Below are 23,256 nucleotides of genomic sequence, written 5' to 3'. Positions count from 1 at the left end.
TATTTCCTTATCTAGCGATCGAATCTTCCCTTCCAATCTCCTCTTTTGACTGGAAAATATCTTCTTCTTTATCAAGATTCTTTACTATTAGTAAATATAATATCATTACTAAAAGAAAAGGAAATACGATTGAAAGAAGTAAGAGCCAACAAAGGAATAGATACAGCATAAATAAAATAATAAAAGATAATTATTTGAAATTTTAGAGCAATCTATTGGTTAGGTTTGAAATATTTATTGTAGGTAAAACACAGTAGGAAGATATGCAGAGTGTTGAATCGATGGTTGAAAATTATATAATCCTCATTCTCTACATATCAGATAGAAAGTCACTTTCTGAAAAGAGAGAGCACTAATGTTTTCATAAAAGACGGAAGAAAAGTTGGACACCCTGACAGCAGTGACGGAGCAAACTTTCTAGCACCTATAAGAGAGCGATAGAGAGAGAGCCAAAACACCATAGGCTGTGCCTATCTTTCGTGAAATCGCTATGACAACAAAGCTCTAAAACGGTACCCATCATTAGGCATGCATACATTTTTTGGTGATGGGCTTCTTGGAAGGGTAATAACTACCGTTGAGAAATCACACATGCAACCGTATCTACACCGATTCAACTTCATTGCCTTCGTGTACATGTAAACCGTATCTAATATGGTTTTCTTTTTCAATTGAAATGGGAAAAAATAGTAGCTATTAAATACATTGTAGTCCACCGTACACAAAACGGCAACGGGCACGGGTTCTGGAAATCATGCAGTGGCAAGGGTTGCACATCCATCCAGCCTCATCTCGGCCAACTATGCTCCGACAATTATCTCGGGCCCCCAGGTTTGGCCTCATACCAGCCGAACACAAGCAACACAGAGACACACCAAACAAGACGACAGAATGGTCAAAAGAAACCAAGAAACAAAGACGAGAAGTCAGCCACTAAGTTAGTCTCAACCAGTTCCATGCCACACAATTAAACTGGACCAACGTCCTAGAAAGTTTAAATCCATTTGCATTTGCATATACATACCATTAAATACCAGGCAAGTTCAGTTTCATATGCATTTCTACAAAAATAAACAAGGATTACTGATGAGGTGTCAACGACCTTCTCACGAGAGAAATTTGCGACCACTTCTGTCAAATGTCCACATCACAACTCATAAGGGTGAACCACTTTTGGATATTATAATAAACACCACTTCCAAGACCACACTCTAAACTCTTATCAACTTATCTCATCGAATCATTACAACTTTTTCATATTCCAACACAAAATATAATAAACAATTCAACTTTTTCAAATCTCAAAATAATAATAATATTAAAAAATAATATTCTAACAATATTTTATTCAACTTTCAACTTTCATCTCAATTCAACTCAACTCAACATCTAAACGTAGCCTTAATTGGGGGGAACAAAAAACCATAGAGGGGGAGTGCGCAAATCGAGCCAAAACTCTAAAAAGGGTAACAAGGGGTCTATTTCAAGCTCAAATAATGCTCCAATAAGGAAAGCATTTCTTCTCATCTTATTAGTATAACTTTCTTAAATTTTCATACAAAATATAATAAACAATTCAACTTTTTCAAATCTCAATTCAACTTTTTAAAATCTCAAAACAATAATAATATTAAAAAATAATATTCTAACAATATTTAATTTAACTTTTATCTTTCATCTAAAACCATCTTACCTCATCTCTAATTCCAAACCAACCCTAAATCTATTCTACATACTCCTGACAAAGAAATCTCCTAATTTGGCATGCTCGTGAACAAAACTCTAAAATGTACCTCAATACCATGCCTTGATTTTAAGTATGCACGACACAATTCGCGACAGAAATGGCCCCCAATTTGGCAACCCAACTTATTACAATCCTAGTGTGATCCAGGTTGCAATACAGAGACAATCTTTTATGAAAAGCAGCCAAAACGGCTTGTGTCAATGACGAACTTCACGAAGTTGTGAAATAGATTTTCGCAAGTTAAGCGAAAAGGGTAAATTTAAACTTGGTAACTACTGAAATTCAAGATAAACGGAAACAGACCGTCTCCGAAATGCATTTTAGTCAGAAGGCAAACGACATATGTGAGAGAGAGAGAGAGAGAGAGAGAGAGAGAGAATTCATGAAAATTAAAATGAAAGATGAAAAGAACTCACGAAGCAGACAGGTCTAGCAAGTTACAAAGCTCAATAAAAACAATCAGCCACTGCTCACACCACAAATTGAATAGCATGCCTTCTAGAGCAGATTATTTTGGACTGTAGTGAAGATTTGGGTTGAAAACACAATGCAGCCTTTTTCTGATGTAATATGTAGAAAGATCACAACATTGAGCAGAAACGAGAAAAATATACATGATGGTAACAGCGACACATCTCCAACTGGCACTCAAGGAACCCGGGTCATCACAGAACAGAATCTGTGCAACTGGAACACATCTATCAGTTCACAACATCCCCTTAACAAGTGGTGTTCGACAGCCAATGCAAGAAAGTACAATGAAAAGGTCACCAAAGCAGGGTAAAACTTCATTTAGCAGGCACCTTCATTTAGCACAGTACAACTTCCACAATAATCAACACAAAAAGAAAATAACTAAATTAACCACTGCCATACAAAATGAGCTCTCTGATCCCACAAGACAATTGCGCCACAATTCAAATACACACTCAAACAAACCATAGTGTGCACGAACATTACAAACTTAGACAGAAATATAAACAATGTACCTACCGCACTACTTACTCGAAAAATAAAATAATCTACGAAACATAACAGCTGGGATAAAAGAAAATCCGACATGGATATAGTGCACACCATCTTAAAGATACAACTGCCAAACCAGCGTGTATATGGAGCACTGAAACCCCCACTAGGAGGTTGATTGCAACATACAACAGATTCTATTTCATCAAGCAAGTAAATAAACCTTCCCCTGCAGACTTCTTCACAGCCAAACATACCATACATTTATTTTTTATTTTTATTTTATAATTGCATCTATTAAAAAAATATTTTCTTGCATTAAGTTATGTAGAGCGTGGTTGAAAGAAGTAAATATACCAAGGAGAAGCCAGATAAAAGACAGGAAAACTTGAACTGAAATATATGAGACCAAACATCCACTCAAATAAAGAAGGCAAAGCATATTTTCATTACTTGTTTTACTAAAACTATATTATTGACTAAAAAACCCCAGATGGACACAATGGTTCCTGATAGAAGTACATAACTAGTCTAACTCAGTTGCCTTGACTACAAGCACTCAAAAGAACCACAATACAAAAGGTGAAGACGGAGAGGCTGTAAAGGAACAGCTAATGCATTCATCAAACTCTGCAATAACGCAATCACCCAGAACCACATAAAGCATCAGCGCCGAATAAGCTCTCATACACCTGAATCAAACATCCATTCACAACTCAATATATCATTCCACATTCATCACGCAAAACATAGTTCATTTCATTCTAACTCAAAGTGATAATCAAACCAAACAAACAAACAAAAGTATACCTTCTTTGGGCACCACTAAAAGAAACGGCTCATGTCTTTCCTAGCCACAAACAAAAACAAACATCGTGTGACACAGAATTCAGGGCATCTTAAATAGAAGTACTGGGCAAACAAAGTAGCAAGAATCATAACATCAGAACACAGGAAACTTACAATAAAACAAAACGGATCATGATGTGAAAAAAAAAAAAAAAAAAAAAAAAAAAAAAGAGAAATTGGAAGCACATCAGGAGGCAACTTCCATATTCTCTCTTAATGAAAGATACAACTGGAAAAGCAATAAACATAAGAAGGCAGCACGTCAGTAACAAATAAAGAAATAAGTTTCATTTGAGAGGATGCATAACTAGAACCAGATTTTGTATTAAAAATGTTAATTAAATATTCCAAGATAAACTAATAACAAGCCTTCCACATTTGCACATGGGCAACGACAAAAATGAAGGTTGCATTAAACAGAGCATATGAGTATAATACTAGAAGTAACAACAGCTTCAATCTTCCAAGCCTTTATTTGAACCATTTTTGGTTAAATTGCTACAATTGCAGTGTGACAAGTATAATTATTTTAACAGGAAAAAACCCACATACAAGCATCACAAAGATACTCTCCGAGAAGAAGATCAAAGATCAACATATGCTAAATAACGTGAAAACTCAACCCTCCATGCAATTTGCAATACTCAAATAATCTTAATGCTAAATTATATGAAAAAACAAGATAATTCAAACTAATTATTTTTTTTATTGGCACCGCGTGTCTACAGGGGTGCACAGGCTCTCGACAAGGAGTTTTCCACAAATGCACATAGGGTAATTCAAGGGGAACTTTCTCTAGTTCGATAGCCTCTAGAAATTATTTGCACTCAAGAGGATTTGAACCTTAAACTTGGAGGGACCAGCATAGTAACAAGACCAAGGCCCTTACCACTTGTGCCAAACCCTATGGGTTCAACTCAAATTAATAATTAGCAGGCTTTCAGCCCAACCAGCTCAGAAAAATATCTGATGTAGACAAGTGTCCAGCTAAACTCGAGAAAAAAGAATGAACTGAATTACAGCATTGACAAAGCAAAAGCAACATATGTTTTTCCATATTTTATTTGTCACGATCCAATTAGAGCTAAGATGTCATAATAAACAAGCTCCTGGTAAGCAAGATATCAGAATCAAGTGTGTCCAGTATCACAGAGCAACTAGGCTTATATACATCTTGACCCACCAGATTCCACTACCAGGATTTCTAAAACAGATGACCATATCAAGTAACGTAAATGCGTTGTGCAATATGTGGAGAGGGTCTATCAAGATTTATCAAAATCAATTCGCTCAGGTAGGCAAACAAGGCCCATAACAAATATCATCACTTTGGACCCACAGAAGTATATTATCTCAAATATATATAACAAAAAGGTATGATACTTGTCACCAAACTAATCATTAGTATCAAGCAATAAGTCATTTGAATATAAACCAAACAAAGGGGCTACGAGTTTAAATCTTATACCATTTCAATTGCTGGCACAATTTGGTAGTCAGAAATCAGCATCCAGGTTCAAGTTACAAAAGTCATTGATCATTATACTTTCGCATAAGGGAAATAAAAAGTCGTTTCACAGGTCGATTTCCAAGCAAAAAACCATAGAAAACTTTATTTTCCATAATTTTGTTATCCAGAAGCCCAATAAACTGCCGGCATACTATTTTTTTTTTTTTTAATCAGTTCCAGCATACTATTTTAAACAAGCAGATTAATTTACATATATAAAACAACTCCATATAAACCAAAACAATCGCAAAAAATAAATACAAAGTCAGTAACGATCACTGCCAACAGAACCTTTGTAAGGCCCCAATGAAAAGCCCAAACCACATGGCCTATACTCCAAAAAAACTAGTCAATAATATAGTTGGAGCTCCATTAAAATCTTATAAAGAGTAAGAAATTCTCATTCCTAAGCAATGTGGGATTCCATACACCACCTACCCTTAATCTTATCGTATGGGAGTATTACAATATACCCCTCTTAAATTTCTGACATCCCCGTCGGGCCTGTCCGTTGTAGATGGCAAGGGTCAAGTCCCACATTTCTGGTTAGGATAAGCTCTGATACCATTTGTAACGCCCCAATAAAAGGACCAAACCACATGGCCTATACTCCAAAATGACTAGTCAATGATATAATTGGAACCCCATTAGAACCTTATAAAGAGTACAAACTTCTCCTTCCTAAGCAATGTGGGATCCCATACACCACCTACCCTCAATCTTATCGTACGAGGGTATCACACCTGCAGACTTCATTACTACAAATACACATGCTCACCCCATTACCACTTAACACCAGAGTGACTTCTAAGACTTCAAACTTTCACAAAAAGAATACAAAACAAAAAACAAACGCACAGAGACAGGCAAAGCAACAGAAGTACGTACAAAATGAAACCCAAGGAACAAACCAGAACATACAGCCATGCCAACACGCAACAAGACAAGAAGCATCAACAAGCAAATCCATAGCATGGAACCCAGTCGGGCGAATCAAGCGCCAAATAAAAGCAAATATGAACACAATCTCGGCAGATAGAAAGCAGAAGGCAGCAAAGAAAAAATTACCTCAAAAATAATGCGGTACGTTAGGGTACATTCCTCCACCAGGTGGAACCCTTGGCACCGGCGAGGTTCCCGCTGGCTGGTGGTGCTGAGTCGGATACCCCGCCGATGACGTCAAGCTATAATGCGCACTGTCCGGATACCCACCAGAGGGCATTCCCCCCGAACTTGGCGGAAATCTATACAACGAAGACGACCCACCCGCAGAAGCACCAGCGCCCAAACCCCCACTAGTCCCACCAATGCCCCCATACCCACCATACGGCCCAGCTAGCCCAGTACCATAGCCAGCAGTCCCACCCAAAGACGATGGCGCCTGGCTATTAACTGAAGACAACCCTGGTCCACCCAACGAGGACGAGTTCAATGGATGATTCCCCATCGGCGGTGCACCAGGAAACGCTCCATACGTGCCGATTGAGCCTGGCCCGCCGTACTGCGACCCTGGAATCGGACCCTGCGCCATTCCCATTCCCATACCCATACCCATACCCATACCCATCCCGTCATTCCCAGTACCCGAAAGCTGGCCCGGAACACCATCTGGCCCGACTTGGCCGGGCGGCCCTCCTTGCTTTCCTTTCTTCCCATCTGCGTTCGCCAATTTACAATTCAACTGCCTCCCGTCGATCGTCTTCACCGGATTAGCCAACGCCATCTGTGCTCCCTCGGCGGTCTTATACACGAAGAGCGCGAAGCCCTTCGACTTCCCAGTGAACCTGTCGAACCCCAAAGGCCCCTCTTCGATCTCCCCGTACGACGAGAAGTGGGACAACAGCTTATCCGGAGACATGTCGTGCGGAACCTCCCAGACGTAAATCTTCCGCATCGACACGTCTCCTGAGTTCGCGTTTGCGATGTTACCAGAGTTCCCTGCGGCGGCGAGCTGCGTAACGGTCACGCGACCATCGATCCGCTTGCTGGGCTCCTTCAGAGCGAGGAACGCGCCGTCTACGTGCTTGAAGGTGACGAAGCCGTAGCCCTTAGACTTACCGGTCTGCTTGTCGAGGATGACAACGGCCTCCTCCAGCTCGCCGTAGGAGGAGAAGAGGCTGCGGAGGCCATCCGTGGTAGTGTCCCAGCCGAGGCCGCGGATGAAGAGCTTGCGCTGGGAGGCATCGGAATCGGCGAGGGATCGGACACCGTCCAGGACGTCGGCGTGGCGTGAAGCAGCGGCCGCCACGATATCGATGAGCTTGTCCTTGTCGATGCGGTCGACTATTTTGCGGACGTCTTCGGGGGTGAGTTTCGGGTGGGAGGAGTCGTTTTCTGCGGAGGGGGCGACACCATTCTCGTCGAGCTTACGCTTCTTTGTTGGGTCCATTGGATGAGAGTGACGGAGGAGAGGAAGAAGAATCTCCGGAGTTAAAGAGGCTAAACCCTAACCCTAACGACCGTAGGCTGGAGGAGTGAGGACTGTGAGGTACACACCACTGCGTTTCGATGAGGAATAGTGACATCCCTCATTTAAAGGGTTTTGAGATTGGGTTGGACCGTTGTGAAAGGCGGTGCTGTGAAACTGGGTTTGGGCCACTCCAATGAGTCCAATCCATGCCTCTTCAATTTTAGTTAAAAAATTATATTTTATTATTATTTAGAGATATTGGATTTAATTTAAAATAATTTTTTTTTCAAATCAAATTATATTATATCAATAATAAGAAATTTTTATTTCTCACATTAATTTACAATGATATGCATAAACTTGAACCAATGATGAGATAGGGTTTTTTCACAAAAATCGAATAAGGGTTAAAAAAATATAATTATTAATTTTTTAATAATATATCTCACTCTTTTTCAAAACGATAACGCGATATTTATGTATTTCACTGTTATATATATAATTACTTTTTTCAAAATCTCAAGTCAGTGTATAGGAAATATTATTCACATAACTTAAATAATAATATTTAATTTGTAAGATTTAAATTTTAAAATTTATTTTTAAAATCGAATCATGTCAAGTAAATATTTAAATATATATACTCTACACACGAGTTTGAAAATATATTTTTTTTAAATAACATTACTCTAAAAATCCTTTTAGGTTAAATAAAATTTAAAACTTGATTATTATACACCATACTTAGGGCCTCTTTGGAGTTGCGATATAAGTTTTAAAAAGTACTTAAATAATTTTAAAAGCTCTTTAATAAAAAAAAATTAGGTTGTTTGGATATTACATAATAAAACATTTTTAATCTCAAATAAACTAAAAGGTACGTTTGAGGAAAATCATCATTTTAATCTCAAGTGTGATTTTTCAAATAATACGGAACGTTACTCAAATTTTAAAAAAACTGTTAATTGATGAAAATATCCATATAATTTTAAGATAATTACAGCTTTCACACATTCAATGATATGGTAATCATCTTAAAAAATTCAAATAATCGTTATTTCTATCTTATAAAATATTTTTTTAATTTGTTTCCGAACAAACGTAACATGTTTGAAAGTGTTTTAAACATATGATTATCAAACAGTAAATAATTTTTTAATAATAAAATTTATTATAATATTAAAGCTATATGATAAATTTCTCACTGCAATCTCAAACATGCACTTACTTGACGATAGTAGGAAATGGACCTCGCAACCCAAACCCATCCGCCAAACTTGAATAGGGGTTTGCCATTTTTTTCCCTTTTAAAACAATGATTGGTGATTAGAATTTATGGTGTATTTGGTAAGTGAAGTTATCCCATACTACTTCACTATTATTTACTATTATTTATAAACAGTTTATTACTATTCACCACTTTTTGTTATTATTTATTACTAATATTCACGTATCATATAATATCACCTTAGTATCCAAACATATCCTTAGATTTTGGGTTAATAATATTTTGCTCTCAAACTCTCTTAGAAAGATATATGTTTGTTCATATGCTCTAGGAGAGACATGTTGGGTTTGTGAAGCCTATTCATATCTTATTCCTCAAGATAGATAAGATTATCTGCAATTTCATGGATATAAACCTGTTATCGAACTATGTAAATATTTGTGTAATATGAGTATTTCTTGTTTTACTTCACAACAAAACAAAGAACAAACTTTTTAAGGCAAAGATATTGATGGCAAATTGTTCCGGCCCTGCCAAATCAAAACAGCACATAATAAAGTCTACGATACACAAAAACATAGCTGCCCTATTTTGGAACAGGGAATTCAACTCGAACAACAATCTCAATCTCATGCCACCAACAAAGAATCCTACGCTTTTTCTTGTCTTCTCAGCACCCAAAAGGGGCCGGATTGAGGTTGATCACTGCAAATCAAACCCCTACAGACCAAACATAAATCAAGTGTTGAAATCCATATATACCTCAAAGATCGATTCGAAGCTCCCAATATATTTGCACACAGCTTTATTCCAATGATCAGAAAACACAGAGGGAACTCACCATTATCAGAACCCCATACTCCCCATCTGTTTAGTACATAACTTTATTCCAATACTAACAAATAAAACGAACAACAAAAAAAAAAAAAAAAAAAAAAAAAGACAACTTTACTACAAATTCAAACACATGCATATATAACCCAGATACACGACTTCAATCTTGCTTTGGGAGAGCAAGAAAAAGCGAAGTAACTTTATTTGGAAGTTTGATGTCCAAGATCAGTCTTTGGACCCACCTCAATATTGCTGCAACACATCATCAGACTATATTCCTTAGTATTCTTCTCCAAATACGAAAGAACTTTCTCTTTCTCCCCCTCGGTCTCAAACTCCACGTTTGAGCAGCACAATAACAACTTCCTCTTCATCATCTTCTTCTTGTTGTTGATATTGTTAAGGTTCAGGCCGTCAAGCGTCTCCTTCTCCTCCTCCTCCTCATGAGCTCCAGCATTGACCACCAAGTTCGAGCAACAAAGCCAGAAAGACTTCTTGGAGAAAAACCCACGTCTGTTTTTCTGCTTGTTCTTTGTTTGTGTGAGCACTGCTACACGATGGTCGGAGGGCATTTTCGGATGATCGGGATAATCATCTTCAGTTGGAACTGCGTCGTAATCCATGATAAAATGAGACTGAATATTGATTTCAAATTATAAGAATGGAGTGGTCCATAAATAGAGTTTTGATTTGCTTCATGTGCAAGTAATAGTCAATGTAATACGCACGTACGCACATAGAACCAAAACTCTCTACGCGTATTGATTTATTTTTAGATCAAAGTTTTTCATGGTTTGACAATGGACTTTGTTTGTTTAACAAACCCTGATGCTTGTACAAATTTAATCTTGATTCTTAAACCAGGCTAGAGAATTTAAAAACTATAAAGGTAACCGCGTTAGGCAACTATTAAAAGAGTAATAATATATATAGTCATGGTATATACAAATTCTGTGTAATTATTTTAAAAAAAGAAATAGAATCTGTCATTAAAAAATTAATTTTTTTTCATATTAATTTTTTAAAGTGATTATTTAACACTTACATATTCACGACTGAAACTATCATTTCTAGTTCAAATACGGTAATACTAAGTAAGATCACTTTCATCTTTTTTTCAAGGCAATGTGGTGATCATGACTTGTTGTAATAGTAGTTAACCAATTGTTGACTCTGTGGTTTATAAATAATAAAATAATCCCATTGGTTATGACAATCTAGCAAACCTACTAATAATAATAATAATAATAATAATAATTTTAATTTATCATTTGATGAGTGATTACAACATATAAATTAATTCTAACCTTAGCATTTAAAAAATTAAAAAAAAAAGTAGTAGAGCTTACGGTTCAAGAGGGGTGCATAAATAATGGTGCGTTTCTAAAGCTGTTGGCTTCACACTGTATTTATAAATTTAATTAAAAATACATATAATTTAGAAACTTAAAAATTAGATGATTGGAACTAACATTTCCCTCTACCTAAAAAAGCCATACATTTAACATAAATATTTATTAAATATTTAAATGCCCAAGAAAAATCATATAATATCTGTTATCACAACATAAATAAAACAGTGAAATTAAATTAAATATTCTGATCCCAATATTTTTCTTTTACTTATCAAATATGAAGAAAAATAGTAAAATACCATCAAGAAAATAGTTAATGAAGCAATTGAGTTCACATTTTTATATGGAATGCACTATGAGATAGATTTTAAATTTTGAAAATTGGCGAATATTTAGTTTATGAAAAGGTTTTACGAAGATAAAATTTATAAATTGATTTCATTTATCATAATATATTAAATAAATTCCTTTTAAAATAAAAAAGAATCTAATACAGCTTAACCAATTGTGAAACTTTTCAAGTTTCAACATATCTATTGGAATTTTCTTTTATATTAATTTATATTTAGAGTCTATTTGACAATACAGTTGTTCTAAAATATTTTAAGATATTTCATTTCCAAAAATCATTCAAATACAAAACATTTTTAATTATAAATTTTTAAAATTTTTTATTTAATCATCGTTTAATCATTACAATTTTTTCAAACTCTTAAATAAAATATAAAATTTATTTTAAAAAAATTTAAAATAAAATTTATATTCAAATAATGTCTTAATTTGATAATAGTTTTATTCTATTTTTTTTTATCTCTTATTTTTCAACATTATAGTTTAACAAACGTGCCTAAATTGGAAAAGTGTTTTCTCTTCTCACGAAAAGTGTTTTCTCTTCTCTGGTGAGAAGCAGTAAAGCTTCAGTGTCGTTGGCTCCCAACGGCTTAAGGTCTCACTATTTGTGAGATTTTGTTTATTTCTGTCTCCGTCGGTTCTATCTAGTGTCATTGAAGGAGTGTATTAGCATCCCGCCAAGTCTCAAAGGCTCAACTTCTACCTGTCAAACAAGTTAATTCTTGTGTTTTGAGGAAGCACACCAATGGAGGCAGAGGACCTAGCCAAACGATGGGAAAGATTACAGCTAACAACGGAGGAAAGCTCACCTATCCAGGTGAAACTGGATGGGCCAAAGGAGAGGATCAGGATTGGGGAATACTGCATTGTGGGACGGGCTATGGTGGAGAAGACGGTAAACAGCGAAGCTTTTAGAACCACGATGTCACAAATTTGGAGGTTGCAAGGATGGCTGAGGTTCAAAGAGATAGGTGACCAGAGCTTCTTAATAGAATTTCAGGAACTGGCAGATAAAGAAAAGGTCTTGGGTGGCAGGCCATGGTTCTTCGACAGGTGCCTATTATCTCTACAAGAAATTGATGCTAAGGTTTCTATTAACAGCATGCAATTTCGTTTTGAACATTTTTGGGTTCAATTGCACAACCTTCCACTAGCCACGATGACTGAGGAGGTTGGAATACAGTTTGCAGAATCCATAGGACATGTTATCCTTGTAGATGCAGAGGTTGATGGACGTGCATGGGGTCGTTGTTTGAGGGTGAGAGTGGCTGTGGACCTTCACAAACCCCTGCTTAGGGGAAAGTGGATGCTATTTGAAGACCAAGAATATTGGATCTCATTCAAATACGAACGCTTACAGAACTTTTGCTTCCACTGCGGTATCATATACCACAAAGGTAAAAACTGTAACAATATACGTCATGAACAACAAAAGGAAGACTAGGCCCCCCAACAGTTTGGTCACTAGCTAAAAGCTCAACACATGCATACAGATATCTTTAGTGTCTGTAAGTATGGTGGGTCAAAGGGTGGAGCAAGTGGTGGAGCAAGTGGAGGAGTATACGGTGGCAACAGAAACCGAGGAGAGCATGTGTCGGAGGAAGGACAATGTGACAGAAAAGAGCCCATGCCAAGCAACCATGCTGTGGAGCAGGAGGTGTCAGCGAAAATGAAGGAAAGCTTTCCAACGGGAAACTTGAAAAAGGTTGTCCAAAAAGCAAAGGGTCAAAAGGCAGATGAGGAAGTCCCAACCTCTGAAATGATGACAGGTACATATCTAGAAACTAGTACCAAGTTTCATTTAGATAGGCCACTCCTAAGTGTGCACGAGGCCCTCATACTGGACACTAACAATGAGACCTCACTGCCTCTGACCTTTACTATAATAGAAATAGATCAAGTCAAACAAAGTCTAGTTCAGGTAAATACACATCCAAAACTAGATAAACCAAATGGAACCAATGAGGAAAAGAATACAGGTGAAGGTTTGACTAGGAGGAAGGTTGTTAGCTCAGAGGCAAGGAAAGTACCCGTTACACAACTTGAGGGTCCCATTACCAGAAAATGGAAAAGGCTTGCACGAGGAGAGGAATCTCATGGAAGTATATTAGAGGAAACTGCTTTGAATGATATAACCAATATTTGCCAAAGGTCAGGTTATAGGAGGGGATGTAAAAGAGGAAGTGAAGAAAATAAACAAGATACTAAGAGAATCAAGAGGTTAGGAAAGGACCATGAAAACACAAACCAAGGCAGAGGCTGGGAGCCAGCCCTACCAATATCAATGAGCATTCTAGTGTGGAACTACCGAGGGCTTGGGAACCCTCGGCCAGTTAGAATCCTTAAAAAACTAGTTAAGGACAAGTGCCCCAACCTAGTCTTTCTAGTGGAAACAAAGGCTGGGAAACAAAGATTAGAAAGTGTGAGAAGAACTCTGAGGTTAGATGGCTGTTTTGCAGTGGATAGCATGGGACTTAGTGGTGGGATTGCTTTACTGTGGAAAGAGGAGTGGGAAGTTACAATTATTAACTACACCTGTTGGCATATCAGTGCACTAGTTAAGGAAGAAGACAATGGACAAACATGGCAATTCACAGGATTCTATGGACATCCAGAAATAGCAAAAAGAAAAAGGAGTTGGTAATTACTTGAAATGTTAAAACCCCCCACACTTATGGCCTGGCTATGTGCAGGAGACTTCAATAAAATCCTGCACCAGAAGGAGAAACAAGGGGCTGCAAGTAGGCCTTACAAACAGATTGAGGATTTCAGGAGGGTAGTCGAGTTCTGTGGACTCCAAGACCTCTACTCACTGGGACAAAGCTTTACTTGGTCCAATAACAAAAGAGGAAGGGACTTTACAAAAGAAATAATTGATAAGACAATGGTTAACAAGGAATGGAGTGAGTTGTTTAGCTCTGCCATCTGTACTGTTCTAGCAGCAATAAAATTTGATCACTCTCCTCTATGCATCAACAAACATAAGGAAGGCAATGGAAAAAGGAAGAGGAAAGTGTGCTTTAGATATGAGGCCGCTTGGGACCTAAAAGAGGAGTGTAAGGTAATAGTAGAAAAAGCTTGGAATGCAGATAGAATGAGTGAAAGAGGTGTCAACTCAGTGCGACTAAAACTTGAACCATGCCAGAGGGGTTTAGTGCAATGGAATCAGAAGGAAAAATTGCAGACTCAAAATGATATCAACCAGAAACTGAAAAAGATTAGTCATCTCCAGGAGACAGGCAGTGGGGAGCACATAGCAGCCATAAAGCACCTTCAAAACGAAGTTGAGATCTCAATGGAAGCAAATGACATGAAATGGAGACAAAGAGGTAAGCAACACTGGATGAAAGTTGGCGACAGAAACACTACATATTTTCACTTGCAGGCTAATCAAAGAAAGAAGATAAATACCATTAGAAGTGTTCAGGACCCACAAGGAAGGGTAATAACTGAGCAAGAGGGTATTGGTGAGGTTTCTATAGGCTTCTTCAAATCTTTGTTTACTACTTCCTCCTCAACTAATCTTGGGGAATGCTTGGTTGCTTTAAACACCACATTAACCACTGAGATGACATAATGGCTCCTTAATCCTTTCACCCGAGAAGAAATCCATGGTGCTGTAATCCAAATGAATCATTTAGGCTCCCCTGGGCCTAATGGATTCCCAGCATTCTTTTACCAAAAGCACTGGAAAGTAATAGGTGAGGAAGTATGCCAGTTTGCACTACATGTTCTAAACCAAGGTGGTTCCTTAGCTGAGGTAAATGACATGCTTATATCTCTAATCCCAAAAGTTAAATGCCCCACAAAAGTGACTGAATACAGACCCATCAGCCTGTGTAATGTACTGTACAAGATTGTCTCAAAAATCCTTGCCAACAGACTAAAAACCATCCTCCCCAACCTCATATCCCCCAATCAAAGTGCCTTTTTACCTAGCAAATTCATTTCAGACAATGTAATAGTTGCTTATGAAACTCTTCACTCCATGAGTACCAGAATGAAAGGAAAGAAAGGGAGTACGACCCTTAAGTTAGACATGAGTAAGGCTTATGATAGGGTAGAATGAGGCTTTGTGAAGGGTGTTATGTCAAAAATGGACTTTCCTATCAAATGGATCAACCTAGTTCAAACATGTCTTAATTCTGTCACATACTCAATCCTGGTCAGTGGGACACCACAGAAAAAATTCTTTCCCTCAAGAGGCATAAGACAAGGTGACCCTATGTCCCCCTACATCTTCATTTTATGTGCTGAGGCTCTCACCTCATTACTGAACCAAGCTGAAAAACACAAAGAGATAACCCCAGTTCTAATAGGAAGAGGCCCCATCACTGTAAACCACCTTTTTTTTTTTTTTTTACAGATGACAGCCTCCTTTTCTGCCAAGCAAACCCAAAGGAACTTATTCACTTGCTTGATACTTTAGCTGTGTATGAGCAGGCCTCAGGTCAAGTTCTTAATAAGGAAAAATCATCAATGTTTTTCAGCAATAACACTAAGCAAGAGACCAAAGATCAAATTCTGCTATTGGCAGGGGTTAAGACTAATGGGTCATTTGAAAAGTACTTGGGGCTTCCAACCTGTGTTGGGAGGAAAAAAGTGTCTGCATTCCACTCCTTAATTGACAAAACATGGGCCAGAATTGCAAACTAAAAAACTAAGCGCCTTTCAAGTGCAGGGAAAGAAGTATTACTCAAGGCTATTCTACAGGCCATTCCCACCTATACCATGGGGATTTTCCTACTTTCAGACTCGATCACAAGGAAACTGAATCAACTACTAAGAAAGTTCTGGTGGGGCTATAATGAAGACACCTCTAAAATACAGTGGATCAGCTGGAATCAGATTAGCAAAAACAAAGAGGCTGAAGGCCTTGGTTTTAGGGACTTCATAAGCTTTAATCTTGCACTTCTAGCCAAACAAGGCTGGAGAATGCTCAATAACCCAACTTCCCTAGTGGCCATGATTATCAAGCATAAGTATTGTGGAAAATGTGCTTTCTTAGAAGCACAGCTAGGCTCGAGACCATCCTTTGCTTGGAGAGGCATACATGCAGGCCTAGAGATCCTTAAAAAATGAGTGGTATGGAGAGTAGGTAATGGCCAGAGTGTAAATATCTGGTCGGATAACTGGATTCCATCTCTGCCATCATACAAAGTCATCACCCAAAGAGAAGAAGACTGCTGGTGTAAGCAAGTAAGTGATCTTATTGATCTAATATGTAGAAGTTGGAAGGAATGTCTACTCCAGGAATTATTTTCAACACACGAGATAGAGGCAATCAAAGCAATACTAGTGTGCCTTGGGGACAGACAGGATAGGATGATTTGGCAACATACCAATAATGGTCAATTCTCAGTTAAGAGTTGCTACCACATGCACAGGTCAATGGAAGCTTAAGTATATGGGGAACCCTCATGTAGAAGACAAGATACACAAGTGTGGAAGACAATATGAAAGATCAAAACCACACCAGCAACCAAAATGTTTATATGGAGAACATGCAGTGAGGCTCTCCCCACCTTGGTAAATTTGAAAAGAAGAAGAGTTGTGGAAGACAGTTCTTGTGGTATTTGCAAACAAGTCCCTGAGACATCAAGCCATGCCCTATGGGGTTGTGTTGTTGCGAAGGACGTATGGAACCATAGCATTAGAAAGGTTCAAAAAATGACATACCATAGTGATCACTTCTTTGATATATGGTCTAATCTAGTGGAGGTGCTGAACAATTGTGAACTTGGGATAGTGGCAGGCATCTCAAAAGGAATATGGAACAGGAGGAATGAGATTTTACATGGCAAGGAATTTAAACATCCCACCAGGGTATACAACCAGGCACTAGAAGAGTTGACTCTATACACAGACAGCTTGCAAACCTCAAGAAAGGGAAGAGACAACCCTCGAACAGAGTCACACAAGTGGAAAAAGACAGCTGAGAACCACTACAAGGTCAATTGGGATGTGGCAGTAAGATCAGTTGAAGGCAGAATTGGCATAAGTGTCATAATTAGAGATCACACAGGCCAAGTTGCTGGTGCACTTAGGGCTCAAAGAACCTTCAAGGAGAGGCCTTTTGATGCAGAGGCATATGGCTTACTGCTAACAGCAGTGTTCATCAAAGAGTTGGGCATACAGCAGGCTTTTTTAGAAGGAGATTCAAAACAGATAGTTGACTTGACTGAAAGATAAGGCTTGGACTGGAGCATGAGAGGATGTCTAGTGGAAGATGCAAGAAAAATACTGAACTCATGCGCACAGTGGAGTATTACTCACGTTCCTCGTGAGGAAAACATGGCAGCCTATCGTTTGGCACAAGAAGCATTAAGCTGTTCAGAGGATATCTATGATGTTGAAACCTGTCCTTCATGTGTAATGTCAATTGTAACTAAAGAAATGGTGTAATCATAGCACTCTATGTATGTATGTAGCATAGAGTTATCTGTTACAAATTGTTTCTGATTTATTAATGAGATGAGATTTCTTAAAAAAAAAAAAACAAACAAACGTGCCTAAATTTTTTGTGGTCTGGATGGTCCGTTTAATCCTAATTCGTAAATAAGCACTGCCCTTTTTGGTTCAAGTAAGACCGATACGCATTTGCAGGTGAAGTGGGTACCCAAGATAAAGTATCCTGACGGCGAAGCACTCCTCCATGATTCCTTGCTAGTGGTTGCGGCTGTATCATCCTCTCTGAAATGAGATGCCATATTATCGGTTGTAAGTCTCCCACTGCCTCACCCATTTCTGGAAGTCGGTCTGTTTTTTTAAAGTTTAGTATTTTTTCCCCCTTTCTTCTCTGAATTGTTCTCATGTTATCTTGTTCCATTGCCAAGAAACAAACAGAAACGGAAAAACCCTCGTTCAGTGAGCCCAATTTATAGTTTTTCTGGTCAGTAGTGAGCCTGATTAATAATATATAAGTTCTGTTTGATGAGCTTTGAGGTTTAGTTTCTTTACTTTCATGGGTTGAGCTTGGATTCTCAAGGTTATAGCTTGATAGGTTTCTTTCTAATCACTCATTTGCTTTCTATCAGGGGATCATCTTTTCTACATCATCCCAATCATTTTTCAATGCCGCTGTTTGGTAATGTGGTCAGGTGCGCGCAATGCAGTGCAAACGCAGTGAACTTGAATAATCATGTAGCTGTGGTGAAGAACATGTCTTCCTCATTGGCTTTCAATCGTTCTTTTCCAATATATTATCCTTTTGCAACCCTACAAATCAGTGTCGGTGTGGGAGATGCATTTAATTCTAGCAAGTGTCACCAGTCTAAAGTTTCTGAGAACCTGATTTTGGGCGAGGATCACTTTGTTGGTTACATTGACTCTGTAGAAGGTATTGAAGATGATAAGGAAAGGCAAAGACGAAGAAAGATAGGGTTAGCAAACAAGGGGAGAGTGCCGTGGAACAAGGGCAAGAAACATAGTGCAGGTAACTGCATTTAGGATGCATCCCTATCAAATTTTAGTCTCTCTGATTTTAACTTTTTCTGTAAACGTGAAATTATCATCGGATCTGAAGTCCTTATGTACTATACAATGTAGAGACTTGTCGGCGTATCAAGCAAAGAACAATAGAAGCTTTGAGAGACCCCAAGGTGAAGTCATGTAAGATTCAGTTAACTTTAGGATCTTTTTTTTGTTTCCACGGGATGTTGTCTAGCTTGCAGGTGATATTTCATTTTGAAAGGCAGAAGGATTGTTTCTGCAGATTTTTGGATCTTCATTTTGTTCATTTTTCTTTTGCAGTAGATTTCATTATAAGGAGCAAACTTACTATCCTTTCAATATAATTGAAAGGAAATCCTTGTTGTCTCATTTTATTGCTTTCTTTATTCTTTATTATGTATTCGTTGAAAGTTAGTACATACCAAAAACCTTTTTTTATAGATAGTTGTTTTTTATTCCCGACACTTCTTTCTGCTTTTCTTCCTTAACAATTTCAGGTAAGGAAGAAGATGTCTGAACATCCACGTCCTCACAGGTAATCTTGGTATGCCTACTATATGTCCTCCACCAGCCTCTATGTTTCAGTTCCTTCTCCCAAATTAGTTTTGTTGTTTTTTTTAAGTTTTTTTTTTTTTTTTTTGCCTATCTATCTTCTATTATTCTGCTTATTGCTGGTGAAAAAAGCAAGGGCAGCTTCTTGATTGGCACTGCCTACGGTTCCAGTCAAATTGTCCTTTTACAACCTTGCAAGATTGAATTTGCTAACATCGCTCGCCTGAACTTCACATAAATTATCGACATCATTTTGAAGTTAGGATATGGTTGTGCAGGGTGCAAAATAGATAAATTCTTAAAAAATTACAACCAAGAATGTGTATGATGGAATTAAACATTCCTTTTTTTATTGATTTCCTATCATTCACGTGAAAAATAACTTAGGGGAAGGAAGGACGTATTAAAGAGTCCTGCATTTTACCTCTTATATGGGCTCACAAGACATTTTCTATGCTGTAAATATTTTCCTTTTTAAGTGTTCCATTGATCAAAAACTAAAAGAAAGAAGAAAAGAAAAAAAAAATGTTGTAGGATTTTCTTAGTGTTGGTAAGCAAGTTCTGGTGATCCTGATCACAACAAGAATCTTCTTGTGGCTGGTAGAATTTGACCTTCCTCAGTTCTAGATTCACCTTAGGCTTAAAGGTAAGCATGAGGTCAACTTTTGACTCATTGGCTGATCTATGTGTGCTTGATGGCTGTCTTACCACTTCAGTTTTCTTGACCTCAACCTTGACTAGTAGACTTATTCACATGGACACCGTCTGCCTTTTTACAGCGATCATATCAAGGCAAAAATAAGCTCTTCACTTCGAAGTATTTGGCAAGAGCGCTTAAAATTGAAATGGTCAAGAGAAAGGTTCTTCTGTTCATGGCAAGAAAGTATAGCAGAGGCAGCTAAGAAAGGTGAGACCGACCAGCTAGAGCTAGAATGGGATAGCTATGATAAGATAAAACAAGAAACAGTCCTCCAACAGCATCAGTGGGTGGTAGAAAAGGCAAAGGCAAAGCAGGTGGCAAAGGCAAGTGCAGAGAAAATCATTCTTTCATGGGCAGAAAGCATAGCAAAAGCAGCTAAGAAAGGGGCAACAAACCAGCAAGAGCTAGATTGGGATAGCTATGATAAGATCAAACAAGAGGAAGTCTTCCGACAGCTTCAGTGGGCTGCAGAAAAGGCGAAGGCAAAGGAGAGGAAAAACATAAGGGCAAGACTTGCTCAAAAGAGAAAAGAACTGCAAGAGAAGGCAAGAGCGAGAGGAGAGATTCAGGTAACAAAGGAAGACAAAGATGACTTGGCTGTTGTCCAAGAGTCAAATCTTAAGCAGAGACTGACCAAGGTAATTTGCCCAAGGGACTTCATGGGTTTAAACAATGAAAGAATCATTTATTTCACTATTTGAATCAGAAAAGAAAATTATTTCACTATTAAGTATTTAGGGCCTATAATAAATATGATTCCATTAAGCTTGTCATCGTTGCATATGTATAGGCAGATAGATGAGGGAACTCTATCTAGAAGCAGACTAGTGATTATCACTTATCAGTTAGGGTGCAGCCTAGTGATCAAAGGGCGAGCTTGGGATGGGCTGTAGACTTAGACATCCTGGGTTCGATTCCCTAGTAGGGATACCTATACACACTTTTGGCAGGTGAGGTTGTGTATACAAAGTTTACTCCCAAGGGGTGTGAAGAAATTTATGAGCTTAATTCATCTCATTAAGCCGGTTCAATAAAAGATGATTGTTTATTGCTTATAAATATGTCCAAGACCTTATCCACATGCAATGTGAGATTTATTCCTCAACACACTCCCTCACGTGCAGGTTAGTATTTTTTTTTTATCCTTGTCATGGGTTAGTAGTGTGAGCCCCCATTCGTCTTGAACCTGGCTTTAATAGCATGAAGAAATTCATGAGTCTAACTTATCTCATAAACCGGTTCAATAAGAGAAGGTTGTTTATTGCTTATAAACATGTCCAAGACCTTGTCCACAGGCAATGTGGAATTTATTCCTCAACAAAGCGGTCCAAAGGGCCCTGCCTTAGTTGGGTTTTGCTTTATGCCTGACTCTCAGTGTACATTATAGCTTAATGTCTATCCATGGAATGAGCGGGACATGACAATATGGGCTTCTATCCAGTTTACAAGAAACGAGGGCCATTGTGTTCTCTTTAGTTTTCTCTTGACCATTGGAAGAAAATTGCTTATTTGATTCAAATTATATCATGGTTCTAGTTGTCTATTTGTTTGGGCTCCATGAATCATGTTTGTATCTTTACAACATGATTCTATAATGCTTTTTCCAGTGTTGTATTATGTAATGAAACTATTTTTTGTCTGTCCTTTAGATTCATGTAAAGAAGTCCATAAATTATCAACATGATTTTATGATGCTTTTTTCCAGTGTTGTATTATGTAATGAAACTATTTTTTGTCTGTCCTTTAGATTCATGTAAAGAAGTCCATAAATTATCAACTAGCTGATCGAGGGGACACAGTGGCTTCGCATTTTGGAGCCCTGGAGAAATTGAATCTAGAACACATAAAGAGAGAAAAGACACACAGGGAAATTTCACTCGCTGATCAGATCCAAGCCATCAGGAAGAAAAAGGAATCCCTGGCTAGGGAAGTAGTGGCAGCTCATACTCTGATTACTGATCCAATAGAAATATGAGTCAGCTTTGGTTCACTGTTTAACAAACAGTAAATCTAGAATGTATGAAGACAAGGTAACAAGGGAACCCCTCCTAACTTTGATCATTTTCTTGTTTTTGCAATAGCTCATGCTTTGTTCAATTGTTCACGATCTACTCAGTAGAAGTGTTGATGTCGTGCAACAGCCACCTCCATTTTAGTAGTTTTAAGATCCCAATTCTCATTTCTTCTCCCGTGAATCATTGTCATCATAGCTAAATTTCATCGATGCCTAAGCAAGGTCAATTGTTCTTCAACCATTTGTTTTAGGTTTCCATTTGAGAATGGACTGAGTTCTGGTTGTACATTGGAAAATGTTAAGCTGGCCCATCAGGAGCTAAATTTCTGGTTGTACTTCATTGGAAAGTATCTGCTTGGAACGATGAAATAACTGATGTGTTCATCTATATGCTGCATTATAAGATTTCCATAATTGTACTAAATCTTTTAATTCCCCGGACCAGTTTTGTCTGTCGAGTTTTCATTGTAGTAGGAGACCTTGGATGCTGTAGTTAACAATTTTTTTCATATGCGATTCTGTTTTTGCATGCTTTATGAAATCAGACCAGAAGCAGCTTTCGAGCTCCAAATATCAAGATTCTGCATGTTCCATTGTGGTGAGTCTATGGCTTGGAGGAAATCACAGAACCATATTCTTGTTTGGGTGACCTATGGACTATTGTTATGACATTAATTACACTAATTAATGTGACAGCGAGGACAACAATTCAACAAAGACGATGACAATGATTGGTGGTATGGAAACCATAATATAAAGTAATAATGGTGGTTTAGAGATGACGATAATGGTGATTGGTAATGGCCCAAAAAAAGTGGTGGCAACTACACAATGAGGATGAAGATGATGATTGGAACTTGGATTTGGATGTTTGAAATTTCAGACTCTCTTATAGCTTTTTTGTGAATCATCGAACTGAGGACTAACAGTGGGATTTTGAAGTCTCTATTGCCCCTGTTGAAAATTTCCCTATTCAACGTGCTTTTTGACTTCCAATCATACTTCTGTTTTAAGTCCCATTGGAGATTTTTTTATGGGCTTTCAAAACAACTTAGAAAGTCCGTTTGTACGTACCCAGAGCTTGCCCATGTAACGGACTTGTTCATAATCACTTGCGCGCAGTACTTCGATGTTATAAGGATTCACGCACTAGTTCGAGCAATTGCGCCTACAGCATTCCCTGGCCCATGAAAATTTATTTTAGCCTTCCTATCACCGATGTGGAAGGATGTTTCTTTCTGCTAAAATTGCTCATAAAATTTACATGCGCGTCAACCGCTAAAACCGA

The 23,256-nt window shown here is 37.9% G+C and overlaps 2 protein-coding genes across 8 annotated transcripts; one reads left to right on the top strand and one right to left on the bottom strand.

Annotated features, from left to right (window-relative positions):
- Positions 1-600: 600 nt before the first annotated feature.
- On the bottom strand, positions 601-7,594 carry LOC122283027 (UBP1-associated protein 2C-like). Of its 3 annotated transcripts, none has more exons than XM_043095175.1 (3): positions 6,141-7,594; positions 3,524-3,563; positions 601-3,405 (listed from the first exon to the last, which is right to left on the bottom strand). In XM_043095175.1, the coding sequence occupies exon 1, from the start codon at positions 7,459-7,461 to the stop codon at positions 6,142-6,144; it is 1,320 nt and encodes a 439-aa protein (XP_042951109.1). In that variant the 5' UTR covers positions 7,462-7,594; the 3' UTR covers positions 601-3,405; positions 3,524-3,563; position 6,141. The 3 variants fall into 3 exon arrangements, with proteins under 3 accessions (XP_042951109.1, XP_042951110.1, XP_042951111.1); XM_043095176.1 differs by having other exon boundaries at positions 3,524-3,558; XM_043095177.1 differs by lacking the exon at positions 3,524-3,563.
- A 10,214-nt stretch (positions 7,595-17,808) lies between these two features.
- Positions 17,809-23,130, top strand: LOC122281655. Of its 5 annotated transcripts, XR_006230273.1 has the most exons (8): positions 17,809-17,970; positions 18,288-18,685; positions 18,799-18,851; positions 19,200-19,237; positions 20,034-20,592; positions 21,702-21,984; positions 22,514-22,566; positions 22,665-23,130. XR_006230273.1 is itself a non-coding variant. In XM_043093361.1 (6 exons), exons 1-6 carry the CDS (start codon positions 17,954-17,956, stop codon positions 21,927-21,929), a joined length of 1,293 nt encoding a protein of 430 aa, XP_042949295.1. In that variant the 5' UTR covers positions 17,809-17,953; the 3' UTR covers positions 21,930-22,512. The 5 variants fall into 5 exon arrangements, 3 of the variants coding, with proteins under 3 accessions (XP_042949295.1, XP_042949297.1, XP_042949296.1); XR_006230272.1 differs by having other exon boundaries at positions 22,514-23,130; XM_043093361.1 differs by lacking the exons at positions 22,514-22,566; positions 22,665-23,130 and having other exon boundaries at positions 21,702-22,512.
- The last annotated feature ends 126 nt before the right edge of the window (positions 23,131-23,256 follow it).

This window comes from Carya illinoinensis, chromosome 11 (genome assembly GCF_018687715.1).
Source record: "Carya illinoinensis cultivar Pawnee chromosome 11, C.illinoinensisPawnee_v1, whole genome shotgun sequence".
NCBI classification, from domain to species: domain Eukaryota; kingdom Viridiplantae; phylum Streptophyta; class Magnoliopsida; order Fagales; family Juglandaceae; genus Carya; species Carya illinoinensis.
Note: the sequence above shows the minus strand (reverse complement) of the source record. Positions and strands in the feature narration are given on the sequence as shown.

Coding starts and splice junctions, on each gene's coding strand:
- LOC122283027 (XM_043095175.1), bottom strand. CDS start 7,461: ATGGACCCAACAAAGAAGCGTAAGCTCGACGAGAATGGTGTCGCCCCC.
- LOC122281655 (XM_043093361.1), top strand. Junction 18,686..18,798: donor GGGCAAGAAACATAGTGCAG/GTAACTGCATTT, acceptor TATACAATGTAG/AGACTTGTCGGCGTATCAAG. Junction 19,238..20,033: donor GAACATCCACGTCCTCACAG/GTAATCTTGGTA, acceptor GCCTTTTTACAG/CGATCATATCAAGGCAAAAA.